The sequence below is a fragment of the Podarcis filfolensis genome, assembly GCF_964270895.1.
Source record: "Podarcis filfolensis genome assembly, chromosome: 1".
Lineage (NCBI taxonomy): Eukaryota > Metazoa > Chordata > Lepidosauria > Squamata > Lacertidae > Podarcis > Podarcis filfolensis.
Genome location: NC_139604.1, coordinates 103,332,808 through 103,345,214, shown reverse-complemented (window position 1 = coordinate 103,345,214; position 12,407 = coordinate 103,332,808). Strand labels below are relative to the sequence as shown.

At 48.2% G+C, this 12,407-nt stretch overlaps 1 protein-coding gene across 2 annotated transcripts; it reads left to right on the top strand.

Moving 5' to 3' along the window:
• Nucleotides 1-570: 570 nt before the first annotated feature.
• Nucleotides 571-9,701, top strand: NKX2-1 (NK2 homeobox 1). Of its 2 annotated transcripts, none has more exons than XM_083619051.1 (3): nucleotides 571-578; nucleotides 5,711-6,078; nucleotides 7,481-9,701. In XM_083619051.1, the coding sequence occupies exons 2-3, from the start codon at nucleotides 5,721-5,723 to the stop codon at nucleotides 8,179-8,181; spliced, it is 1,059 nt and encodes a 352-aa protein (XP_083475177.1). In that variant the 5' UTR covers nucleotides 571-578; nucleotides 5,711-5,720; the 3' UTR covers nucleotides 8,182-9,701. The 2 variants fall into 2 exon arrangements, with proteins under 2 accessions (XP_083475177.1, XP_083475176.1); XM_083619050.1 differs by lacking the exon at nucleotides 571-578 and adding an exon at nucleotides 4,575-4,891.
• Nucleotides 9,702-12,407: the final 2,706 nt, after the last annotated feature.

Sequence of the window (12,407 nt, the reverse complement as noted above, 5' to 3'; positions counted from 1 at the left end):
CAAGAAATCTTCTGTCGGGGGTCTGAATTAAGCGCCTCATTGAGGCCTGCTGAACAGCAGGACCTTGGTCCTGTTTCTATTTCGGGTGCGGCCGGAAAAAAAATTAAAGCCAACCTACTGCGTTGCGACTTCTAAGAGATACCTTGTTTTATTAAAGATTTTCTCTCCTTATTTATCTTCCTTCCTTCCTAGCACAGAGAAGCGCCTCCATTCTTCCCAAACCTTTGCAGAAATGCCACTTTCTAATCCACTCCTCCCGGTCATTGTGGCTACTCCCTTCAGGGGTCCTTCACGCGGCAGCCCCCAAACGGCCTTGCCAGTAGAATCCACAATTTACAATTTAGTCGGAGCTTGCCCATTTAAAGCAGCCCCTCTCCGCCCCCGCTTTTAATGGCCAGTTTTCTCCATTCACTTGGAAAGCGCTTGGCAGCTACCCTGAAGGGCGGCAAGGGGAGCCTGGAGGGGGGGTGGGAGGTGGGAGGTGAGCTCTCTCCGCAGAGCCCCGGTGAGCTCCTTTCGAGAAACGACTCCTCTGAGTCCCCGTCATCTGGTGTGGAGGAGCCTGGAAGACGCTGCAGGTTCGGGGGGCATCGTCCGCGTTGAGGTTGGCACCGTTTGAGTAAGAAAGTCTTCCCCTCTTCTCCTCCCCACCCGCCCCCTTTCCACCCAACGTGGAGAGTTATCAGTCGGATTCTGTGGGGTCAAACTATTGAAGCCGTCCGACAGTAAATCAAAAGCATTTCGCAGACACCGGGAGGTGGGGGGAGGGGGGAGGTTTGGGAGACAGTGACTCTTCTGAAGGGCATGGGCCGAGGGGGAAATCCTTTAAACAGGCCAAAGGCATTGCATTTTTCTCCTCCTTTCTCTTTACTTTTGCATTCCGCTTCTTCTTTTTATTGACTGATTGGTGTTAATTCAGCCAGGTGAAAGGATACGGTGTGATTAGGCTAGTAGCAGTGAGCACCGAGAAGGAAGGCGTCGGTGGTTTGTGCAAAGACAGGCTCCCTCCAAATTGAGCTGGAAAGGGAGATTTCCAAAGGAAACTTTCCTCGCCAGTTCGAGGAGGAGAGATTAAATTGGATTGATTAGCTGTGGGAAAGCATATAGCCGATCCGGAGGAGCGTGAACGGGCTTGCCTCTGACAGCGCCTGGTACTTCGGGAAGTAAACCCGATTCACTTTAGCGGAACTTAATTCGGTTTAAGAGGCAGGCTATGAAGACACGCCCGGCTTTCCAAATGCGAATGAGGGCTAAAATTAAGAACGAGCCGCTCTCCGCTCAATCCCCACAGGTCAAATAAATTTTACCAGGGCTACTCTGGAGTAAAGGTCAGTGCCACCCGTTTACTCCAGAGTAGTCCAATCCGAGTCCACGAAATTGCTAAGGAGTCGGTCCATCTTAATATGGACATTGTAACGAATCGATCTGCGGAAATGATCGATGGTGCAAAATCAAAGTTCCCTGATGCTGGAGGTCAGATTTTTTTTTAAATCAAGGGAAACTACTTCCAATACCAAGTAAAGCTGCTCAGGAACGGGTGGAAATATGACCGGGGCCCCGTAAATCGGCCTCGGTTCAAACGCCTCGGCTCAACTGGTTTGGGGCTCAGGGTGTATCATTGAAAATCTTCCCTCAGGGGGCGATCCACCTCCTGTTTAGTTCCATTGCAAAATTCCAATTTAATTCTATGACAAAATTCCCGCATGACACTCACGTGAAGATAGAATGATCAAACCATCCCTATCTGAAATAGCCAAGTCCCACGGTGGACAGGTATTCCCTCTTCCTCATCAAGAAAACGGTCACATTTTTTTAAAAAATAAACAAACTTAATAAGGCACGCCTAAAGGGGAGCACATACGAAATATCCTCCTTTCCACCCCAAGAAGCACTCCCAAGAAAATATTGGAGTCGAGCGGGCGTGGGCTTTAGAAGATGATGAAATCCACACTCGTTACAAGAAATAAACGAGAAAACAAATAATATCAGTGCATGCTGGTTGTATATATCACAAAACAACAGAGGCATCTTCCCCTGCCCAAGTAGGAACTACCTTGCAGTACACGTTGGCAGATTCGTTTAATTGTAAGGAAGCCTTCGAGATCCATATTTTCTAGTAATGTGTATTTGTGCCTGAGTATATAGTATGTGCGTGTGCGTATCCTCTGTCTCTAATGCACCCTAAAATGTTTACTGAACAATCCTAATGGTTTGAGCTGCTGCTAGACATTTTTTAATATATATAAAATGGTAAACTATTTGGATGAGTAGAGTGAACTGAGTTCAGTTCCTTAAAACGATCAAGTTATTGAGTATATAAAAGTAGGAAAAGGAGGGAGGGGGGAATCTAAAAGCCGTTATCCCAATAAGTATGCCAGTCCTGTATCTATATAACGTATTTATTAAAAAGTTGAGATATTTTCAAGAAATCAAAAGAGTCACTAGTACAACCAAATATTATAAATTCTTTGTTACGGCCATAAATTCAAGCTGTAGTACAGATATTGAAATTCACCCTCAGTATTTTAGCATAGTTTTATGACCTTATAACTAGTTTTGGTGTTACTATGTGTTTTGCATTCTCATTATAATTATTAGCCGAACAGTCATGAAATCACCAATCACTTCTAAAAAAAATACATTTGGGAAGGGAAAGAAAACTTTCGATTCCCCAGTAACTAAATTATTTTAATCACTTCGGTGAATAGATTTCCCCAAAAAAGCAAAGAAAGAAATGGCGCATTAACTCAGAGACCCCTTTCCCCGTCCCAGCATTTGCGTCAAAACAGGGCTCAGAAGTGCCCAGATTTCTAAGTTTTAAAGTTTCCCCTTTTCTTCACGAATCCAGAAACTCCCCAAAACCCAGATACTCTCTCCGATTCGAAGAAAACGTCTTGGGAACGAAGTTCCCTTTGGTTGCCTTCCAAGAAATCTATTTAGGGCGGTGCGTTACTTGTACGCGGTTCACACACGTGAAAGTTGTTTCCACCGTAAGCGCCGCGTCAGATCCTAGCCTAAAGCATCCCTCGCCCTGTACACCTCAACTTGGGGTGTGGGTCCGTCCCATTCATTTCCACGGCATCGACTTCCGAGCGCGCTTGGGACTGCAGCGTTAAGACCGCAGCTATCTGTAACTTGGCGCCGGAGAAGTCGAGGGGGAAGCGGAGGGGCTGATGGGGGGGGGGGAGTTGCTGCAATTATATTGGCGTGGAGAAGCTCACCTCTTGCCGAGCGGCAAAGTATAATCACCGCGCAGGCTTCGACTTGAAGGCTGGGAAGTCTCCTCTGTGGGCACCTACTTTTCTCCTAAGCGCTTTCTTGCCTCCTCAACGAGAGGTTCCCAATTGAAGGGAAATGATCCTTAGGCACTAATATCGAGCCAGTGACAAAGCGACTGGCCATTTACGCCGCCACTTTAGACAAAGATATTTAGTTATCCCCGGGTAGCTGCAAGTGCACTTTCGCCTTTATTTATTTATTTGTTTTAAAAGCACAACCCCAGCCGAGAGACGCCAACATATTTACCAGGGGCAATTACTTAACTGTTAGGACCTAACTGTTATTTGAGACTCTATTATTATTATTATTATTATTATTATTATTATTATTATTATTATTATTATTAAAAACAAAAAACAAAAACCCTACCAAGTCAATTGCCCCCCTCCCTTGCCTTGCTATTTCCTTCAGCTTGAAAGAATCGCTTTATTAAATTAGGTGCCAACGCTCTAGGCCTGGGTGAGGAAGGGGCTGAGTTTCCCCTCCCCACTTTGCGTTATTTTCCTTTTCTTCTTTGCCCGCCCACCGCCTTTCGCCTTCCCTTCTAACGATGGGATTCTTCCCTCCCTTCCCTGCGGAACTTGCGCGTGTTAAATATCGCTTGGAGCAAGGGCGCGCGCCCCTGGATCGACGAGCCGCCTAAGCAGACCTTTCTGGAACCGAGCCATTATGAAGAGGCAGATCCGACACACCCACGCATGCCCATTAAAATCAACCGGGGAAATCCTCCACCCGCTTGAGCGGGGCGTAGGATCGTGCCCCTCGAGGCTCTCTTCCCCCTCCACCCCCAGCAGCGCGCCTTAACCGGCTTGTGGATCGTGGTGGAGCCGCCTTCAAGCCTCCGTCCCCCAGGCAGCTCTCGATTTCTCTTGACACCGAGGTGGCCGCAATTAGGCTGAGCGGAATATTAGGAAATGAAAGACACAATTCTCCACTGGCAGGGTGATGACCTAACAGGTCTTTTCCATCCCTGGCGCCTCTGATTCATAAATAACCCGAGAAGCTGCTTTTAAGCTTTAGACGTGGCCCGGAGGAGTGCGTGACACTGTTCCTATTGGAAAATAACAAACGGGCTCTTAGCTTTAATGTGTTTTCCAGCAGCCCATCATCCTTATACAATTGCTTTACACACATTTCTATCCCCCCACCCACCCCGCGCAACATCCCCCACCCCCACCCCAAAGTTCCAGCTTCCATCTGCCTGCGGTGTAACGAGCTAGACAAAACGATCAGATGATTGCATGTACAGAGAACATATATTTGGCGAGGCGCGGGCGGCGCGGGCGGGGAGGGGATGCGCTGGGAGCCTCGGACAGATAAGCTTCCTATAGGCTCTATAGCTTATGCCTCCTAAGCAGCGCTGATAAGGCACAAGTAGTTTGCTCTAGACAACCCTCCGCGCCTCTCTCGAGGCTCCGTCCAATGTCTGGCCAGAGAGCGGATTCCTGCCAACTTGGCGATGTAGGAACGCTCCATCCCGGTGCTATTTCACACAGAGACTGTTCTTTTCTTCCTCGGGTGCTTACGAAGGGGAGGCGGGGGCGGGTGATGGTGGTGCTTGGTGGTGGCTAAATCCAGTCCTTCAGTCCTGACCTTCCTCGTTCAGACTGAGGTAGGAGGAGGAGGAGGAGGAGGAAGAGGAGGAAGTGTGGGGGGTGAATGGGGGGAGCGTGTGGGGCGGTGGGTGGGTAGTTGGGTGGTAGTGGGTAAAGAGGGCTTAGGATCCGAACGGGCTTCCTTTTTGTGAAACTCGCCCACGGGCGGGGCGGGGGAAGGAATAAAGCTCCCCCCCCAGCGCGCCTCTCCCAATCCTCCTTTCTCCATATTGGAACCTCTTTAGAGCCCCATCTCCAGCCTTAGGGTTCGATTCGCACCCCTCCCGAACAATAAATCCATAAACCGATTGATTCGGGGGAGGGGAGAAGGCAGGACTTTCCCTTTCAACCGTTGCATTTTTAATTTTTTTAAGGCTTATGATATATACAAATATATATATATTAAAATAATAAAAAAATAAAGGCTGAGTGGGCAGGTGGTTCGGGTGGGAAAGCCTGAGAAGTAAAGGAGGGGGGGGGACTTAAAAGGTGTTTACCTTGTCATCAGCATGTACGCTAATTATCTCGGGCAAGATGTGGGGTTCTATTGTCTTGTTGCTTTAGTGCCTATGCCCCGCCTCTGGTGGCAGCCTAAAACCTGGCGTCTGGCTAAAACAAACGAAAGGCAGCTCTGAGCCTCCACTCAATCCAATTAAGGCGGACTTGGTCCACTCGGTTACGTGTTCATCCAACAAGATCGGCGTGGAGGCAACACACCAGAATATTTGGCAAAAAAAAAAAAAAAAAAAAAAAAGGAGAGAGAGTGAGTGAGAGAGAGAGAGTGAGAGAGAGAGTTTTGCCTCCCCTTTCCCTTTTTTTCCCTCCTCTCCCCCCAGCCGCCGAATCATGTCGATGAGCCCAAAGCATACGACTCCTTTCTCAGTGTCTGACATCTTGAGCCCCTTGGAGGAAAGCTACAAGAAAGTGGCCATGGAGGGGAGTAACTTGGGCGCTCCTCTGGCAGCTTACAGGCAGTCGCAGGTGGCGCAGCCGGCCATGCAGCAGCACCCCATGGGCCACAACGGGACGGTCACCGCTGCCTACCACATGACAGCCGCCGGGGTCCCTCAGCTCTCGCACACCGCCATGGGGGGCTACTGCAATGGCAACATGGGAGACCTTCCACCTTACCAGGACACCATGAGGAACAGCGCTTCCGCCACCGGCTGGTACGGGGCGAATCCGGACCCCCGCTTCTCCACAAGTAAGTGCTCCGAGCTTTCCCCCCTTCTCCTTCTCTCTCCACCTTTCCCCGTGGCGCGGACGCGCGGTCCCAGGCAGACGGGGGAGTGTGGGGCAGCAGTTAGAGCGGAGGTGCTCGTGAGGGGGAGCATTTGGCATGAAGCTGGTCTGGATGTTGCTCCCCCCGCCCACTCCCCCAATTTTTGTGTGTTAATGATAACAACAACAAAAATTGCAACCGGTTTCTGACCTTGTCCTGGACTCCTGGGCTCTGGTCTGCTCCTGGCTTTGGCTGGAGGGAGTCAGGGGCATATCTTGCGCCTTATGATTAATCTCAGCGGCTAAGCGCATTCACAAAGAGAGGAGAAGCGTTTTATTGGACAAATGTGGGTGGTTGAGACCAGGAGGGAAGGAAGGGACTTACGAATAAAGAATAATGCGCGCCCAGAAGAAAAGAAAACGTGTGGGGGAGCGCGCTTGGATATAGGAAATAATAAAATGTTTGGACGCCAAACAAATTGTTCAAATAAAACCCTAAGGCGAGAGTCCGTGAAGACGATGAGGTTCCAGTGGCCCTTTAAAGTGTAAATAAAAATTGAACAGGTGCGAAATGAATTGGATCTGCTTTAGAAGTACGAAGGCAGGCTCTGGACTACGTCTAAGGGAATTAATAAACGGAGAGAAATAGATAGCCCATAAAGGATGTGAAAAGGGAGGGGAAGTAACGTTTATTATTTTTTGACAGGTTATTATTTTTTTTTACAAATTACAAGGTGTAAACAGCGTTGCAAAAAGTGGAGCATATGGTTCTTAGATTATCCTTAGATTATCCTTTCTTAATGTATGCAGGAATGTATGTGTGAGGTAGATAGACAGATAGACAGATACGCATGAAAACGCTGGAATGTACACCCCAGCAAAATGTCCCTTTTTCTAAATTTGAATTCTCCTCGCTGGCCCTTTCTGCCACTTCTCCACGAGAATATTTTTTTGTTCTTGTTTTAGGCCGGGGGCGGGCGGGTTACAGGGTGGAGAACGTACTCTACAAAGCCACCAGATACCTTATCCGTTTCAAATCCGATTTAGAAACGGATTTCTGCCGATTTTTCAGCATCTTGCGAGTTGACATTTTCACCGGTATCGATGTAAACTGGTATTAGTGTTGCGGGGATTTGACCAGATATTATTGTTTAGCATTTATTATGGTTGTTGTCGTTATTATCATGTCTAGGGACGTGTCAACCATGGCCTTCCCCCCCCCCCCCTTTGTGGATCTTGATCCCGATAACCGGATTCGGCCTCCCGGCGTGCGGGCCGAGCCCGCTACCCGCGGGTCTGCCGGAGCCTCTCCTCCTGGGCTTTGCGCTTGGTTCCGCTGATTAACGCTCCTTCCCCCGCTGTTTCTCCCTCCCTCCCTCCCACAGTCTCCCGCTTCATGGGCCCGTCGTCGGGGATGAACATGGGCGGCATGGGCAGTCTGAGCTCTCTGGGCGACGTGAGCAAGAGCATGGCCCCGCTGCAGAGCACGCCCCGTCGGAAGCGCCGCGTGCTCTTCTCGCAGGCGCAGGTGTACGAGCTGGAGAGGCGCTTCAAGCAGCAGAAGTACCTGTCGGCGCCCGAGCGGGAGCACCTGGCCAGCATGATCCACCTGACGCCCACGCAGGTCAAGATCTGGTTCCAGAACCACCGCTATAAGATGAAGCGGCAGGCCAAGGACAAGGCGGCGCAGCAACAGATGCAGCAGGACGGCGCCTCTTGCCAGCAGCAGCAGCAGCAACAGCAGCACTCGCCCCGACGGGTGGCCGTCCCGGTCCTGGTCAAGGACGGCAAGCCCTGTCAGGCGGGCTCCAACACGCCCACGGCAGCGGCGGCGCTCCAGGGCCACCACCAGCAGCAGGCTGCCGCCACCGCCATCACCGTGGCCTCCAACGGCGCCAGCCTGGGACAGCACCAGAGCCACCAAGCCAGCAGCGCCGGCCAGTCGCCAGACTTGGGCCAACACGCGGGAAGCAGCCCCTCGTCCCTCCAGAGCCAGGTGTCGGCTCTGTCCCACCTGAACTCGTCCAGCTCGGACTATGGGACGGCCATGTCTTGCTCCACCTTGCTATATGGGAGGACCTGGTGAAAGGGGCCGCCCCGACGGGGCCCACCACCTCGTCCTTGTCCGACGGGCTGACCCCTTCCTTTTCTTTTTCACACGCACACACACACGCACACAGAAACACACACAAATACACGCACCCTCCTCCTCCTTCTCCTTTGACTTCTTCCCTTCTTCTCCTTTTTTCTGCTTTTGTTTTTGTTTTTGTTTTAAAAAGAAAATATCAGAACTGTGGGGTGGGGTGTTGTGTCCTTGGGACAGACGAGAGGACCAGAAGCAGACTTCTTAAGTTGTGAAATGGCTGCCGTGTTGCTGAAGGCCCCGGAGCGTTTTTTCTGGAGGAGTTTGGTGGCCCCTGAGACCCACGATGGACCGTGTGCCCGCGGCGTGAGGTGGATCTCCCGTGGACGCTTGTATGTACAGATAAGAAAAACAAAAAAACAAAAAACCCTCGGGGCGAAGGGTGGGTGTTTTCTCCCCTCCCTCACCGCCCCAAAAAACTTTAGCGTCCCCCCCTCCTCCCCCACAAACACACACTCTTCAAAAACAATGCACAGACGGAGAACCTTCGCTGGCCTTCAGCCCAGACGGTGGATGGAAACGCGGGTGCTATCACGGCTTAGCTTCCCCTTCCCCCTTATGTTCGATGTGAACCTGTAGCTGTATAATGCTGTCAAAAACGTTGGACTAAACCCATAGTTTTTAGTATCCTGACTATTTTGTTGATTAAAAGGAATATATCAAGCAACGATCTACCAAACAAATCAAAACTTTTTAAAAATAAAATAAAATGAAATAGGAAAACCCACTTTTTAAAAATAAATAAATATGGATGTCCACAGATCGGTGAAATTATTTGGCGCACGTTTATCTTCCTTTCTCTCTCTCCGCCCCTTGTAACTTATGTAGATATATTTGGCTTTAAATATACTTCCTGAGGAGTTTCTAATAAATTATAAAGATCACTTATCTTTCTTATTGCCCTTTGCTATTTCCCCAACCTTCCTATCACCTCCAAAAAGAAAAGAAAAAGAAAAAAATGCAATTCGGGAGCCGAATTTGCGCAATGTAAGCTTCCTTCCCAAGGCCCGTTGAATTCAACGGGGAAAGCGGCCCAGGAAGGACGATCGGGTCCACGTTTCGGGGAAACTGATCAGCACATACAGATATAGGATCGATTCGTATGTTATATTCCCGATTAACTAGAGAATACGACGACAGGGAGTCCTGCCCGAGATAAGTAGCAAGGCACGGAGACAAGGAAATCCAAGTGGCGTCATTCGCAGAGGAAAGACAATATTTGCAGACCCACTAATCGAAATCCCAAAAGGGTGCTTTTAAGATGCTGTTAATGCAGGGAAAGGAAGCTAACGAGGAGCGTACTAACAGGGTTGGGGGGGGGTGGATATCAAGTCTTTGTAAAGAGCGTCCAGATTTATTAACTTGTAAAAACACCATTTCTACAAAGGTTTCCTATGTAATTGTATTTTAAGGAAAGTACAGTCATCTTATTTATAATCAAAATAAAACGATAGTTTATTGTGCACGAGGTGTATCGTGTAAATTGAATTAACCTTGAAGCGCGCGCACACACAAAGTGTATTGGGGGTGTCTGAGATATATATATATGTGTGTGTGTGTGTATATATACGTATATGCATATATATATATATTGCCCTCCCTTTCCGATTTTCAACATTTGTTCGACTTATTGGGAGAGGGCACAATATTCAGGCCAGGTAGATTTGTCAATGGCTATGAACTGAGAATAGTTTTATAACTTTCCCGTTGTTTTAAGCCGGTAGAAGAAGTCACGACGTCACGAGCCAAGAAACAGGCGGCGCTCAGAAAAGGAGTTTCCAGGGGAGGGGGCGGGAGAGCAAAACGAAAAGGCTTTACATCCAAGTAAAGCGGCTTTCTGCCCATCGGACATCAGAGAGTTGTAGGCAGGGGAGAAACAAACCAAAACCCAAAGCAGCCTGCGAGGCAGAGCCCACGTGAAGCTCTCGGCTGATCGCGCTGCAAACCGTCGGTCTACGGGCATCTCTGGATAATGATCAAGCAAAAGGGTTTAATCATTCTCTGCTTAGGAGCCCTGGCCGGATACGTAATCCTAGCTTGGCTTGATATATCCAATATATTTATATCTGCAAGGGTGAAGGGCGCAGGAACCCAGAGAAAGAGAGAGAAAAGTGAATGATGGGGTGAGAATTGTACAGGCAGAAAGAGCTTCAACCACCGCGCAAACGAAACGGCTACACAGCCGAAGCAGAGAATCCGCTCCCCTCTAGGGCTGGTGGCGAGGGTAGGGTGGGGTTGGGGGCTGGGATCGAGGCTTGGTTCTTGATATAACGATATGTGCACATGTATGCGTCTCCAACTCTTCGTCACGTGTGTCAGCAGAGAGATATTAAATATTCGGTGCAATATGTAAAATGTAGTCCTCTTGTTTACAGAGGGAGAGCGAGAAAGTGAGAGACTTTGGTCAAGTGCGGTAGAAACATTTCCAGCTGTTCCTTTTTCCCCCTTTTCTAAATCAGGTCTCTCTCTCTATCCCCCACCCCCAGTCGCCTTTTATACCTCTGCGCTAAAATTAGCATCCGCGGAGCCCAAAACGGAGCACTCGAGGCTGTCATTTCAAACGCCAGTGTGTCTTTTTTTGTGATTCTTTTTTCCACCCTTCCTAAATGAAAAAGCTTCAAATAACTGCGCTGAGGGTCTTGGCAAAGGGAAATCAGCAGCGAGAAGCTCGCCAATAATAAATCTCTCGGTTTGGAGGCGCATCCAGTAGAGTTCAGCTCTTGGAATTAAAAAACAAAAGCAAAACTTATTTAAATAACGTGCCCACAATTCCCAACTCTCTTTAACTGTGTTAAGGGATCTCAAAATTTTATAGTTGTTTTTTCTCTCTCCTTTTTTCTTTCCTGAAGTAAATGAATTGTTGACTGAGACTGACAGGGGAAGGGAGGCGGTTATAAAACAGCATTCCTGAAGGTACTTTAGTAGTCTCTTGTCTCGCCCCCCCCATCTCGCCCCCACCTCCGCAGCCCTAAAGTTAGGCCTTAGAAGAAAAAACATGGAAACGTGTTTGTCCCGAAGAGCCTCGGGAAAATAAATGGATCGAGTTTATCTGGACGAGCTAATAAACACATATTTGGTGGTGGGGGTAATGACTGTAATGGATGATTATGTACACTGACTTATCTTACTGCGACTAGATTTAGTTTCGATTAAATAAACTGGCTTCCACTTTGTCTGATGTCGGCTTAGTTTAAAGTCTGTTTGCTTGTTCCACAGAAAAGGTGAATTCGTCTCTTTATAGACCTCTAGAGTCCAAGCAAACACAGTTCAAACTGTATTTACATATCAGTCAGCAGAAATGCAAACAAAACGGCTCTAGCAAAATTATAGTTCGTTCTCTCGCCTTTTCTTTTTTTAAAGAAATGACGTAATAGCATTGAGGTTTAATCATAAAAAAGACTCCCCCCCAGGGTATACTTCTGTTTGAACTGATGCAAGCCATTATGGTTTAGTTTGTTGGTTTATTTTAAAAATATTTTTTTTTAATCGAAATTTCCCTCCAAACATATTTTGAGAATTTGGACTAGCCCTGCAATAAGCATAATTTCGTTTAAGGCCGAAGTTCCAGCTGCGTTTGATTTGGAAGTGGACCATCCTTGATTTCAGGGAAATTCGTTTTTAAAATGAGTGTGCTTAATGCTGCGTCCATAGGCTAAAATGGGTAAATCTGTATTACACCAGGGGTGGGGGTGGGGAATCACCCTGGCCTTGTAAGATTGGTGTTGCCTGTTGTGCTGAGTGACTGGGAGGAGAAAAGGGAAGGAAAGTGATTAAAAGTGGAACGATGGAGGAAAAAAACGAGCTTTTGGTGTGCATGGAAGTTCTATCCTTGTCCACATGAAAAAAATGATGAGAGGCCTGTGGACTTTATCAACAACCACAACAACCACAACGGGTAATGGAATCTAATGGAGGCTGACCATTTTGTTCCCATCTCTTCGCCTGGACTATGTTATGCGGATATTGGAGAGAGCATTCCCTCGCCTTATATCTATGGGATGTCTAATCAAATGGTGCAAAACGCAGCTAGAGTAGGACAAGGGGTTAGAATATATTATTCTATCCCCTTGTCCCACTCTAGCCACTGTTTGCACCACTGGACTCTAAACACCCCATAGGTAAAAGGGGAGGAATTGCATATAATGGCTCAGAGCTTCTTCATATTTGAG

What these genes read in the sequence shown, in the direction of transcription:
- NKX2-1 (XM_083619051.1), top strand. Translation starts at nt 5,721, where the DNA reads ATGTCGATGAGCCCAAAGCATACGACTCCTTTCTCAGTGTCTGACATC. An exon ending in GGACCCCCGCTTCTCCACAA is followed by an intron (nt 6,079 to 7,480) that starts GTAAGTGCTCCG and finishes TCCCTCCCACAG; the next exon opens with TCTCCCGCTTCATGGGCCCG.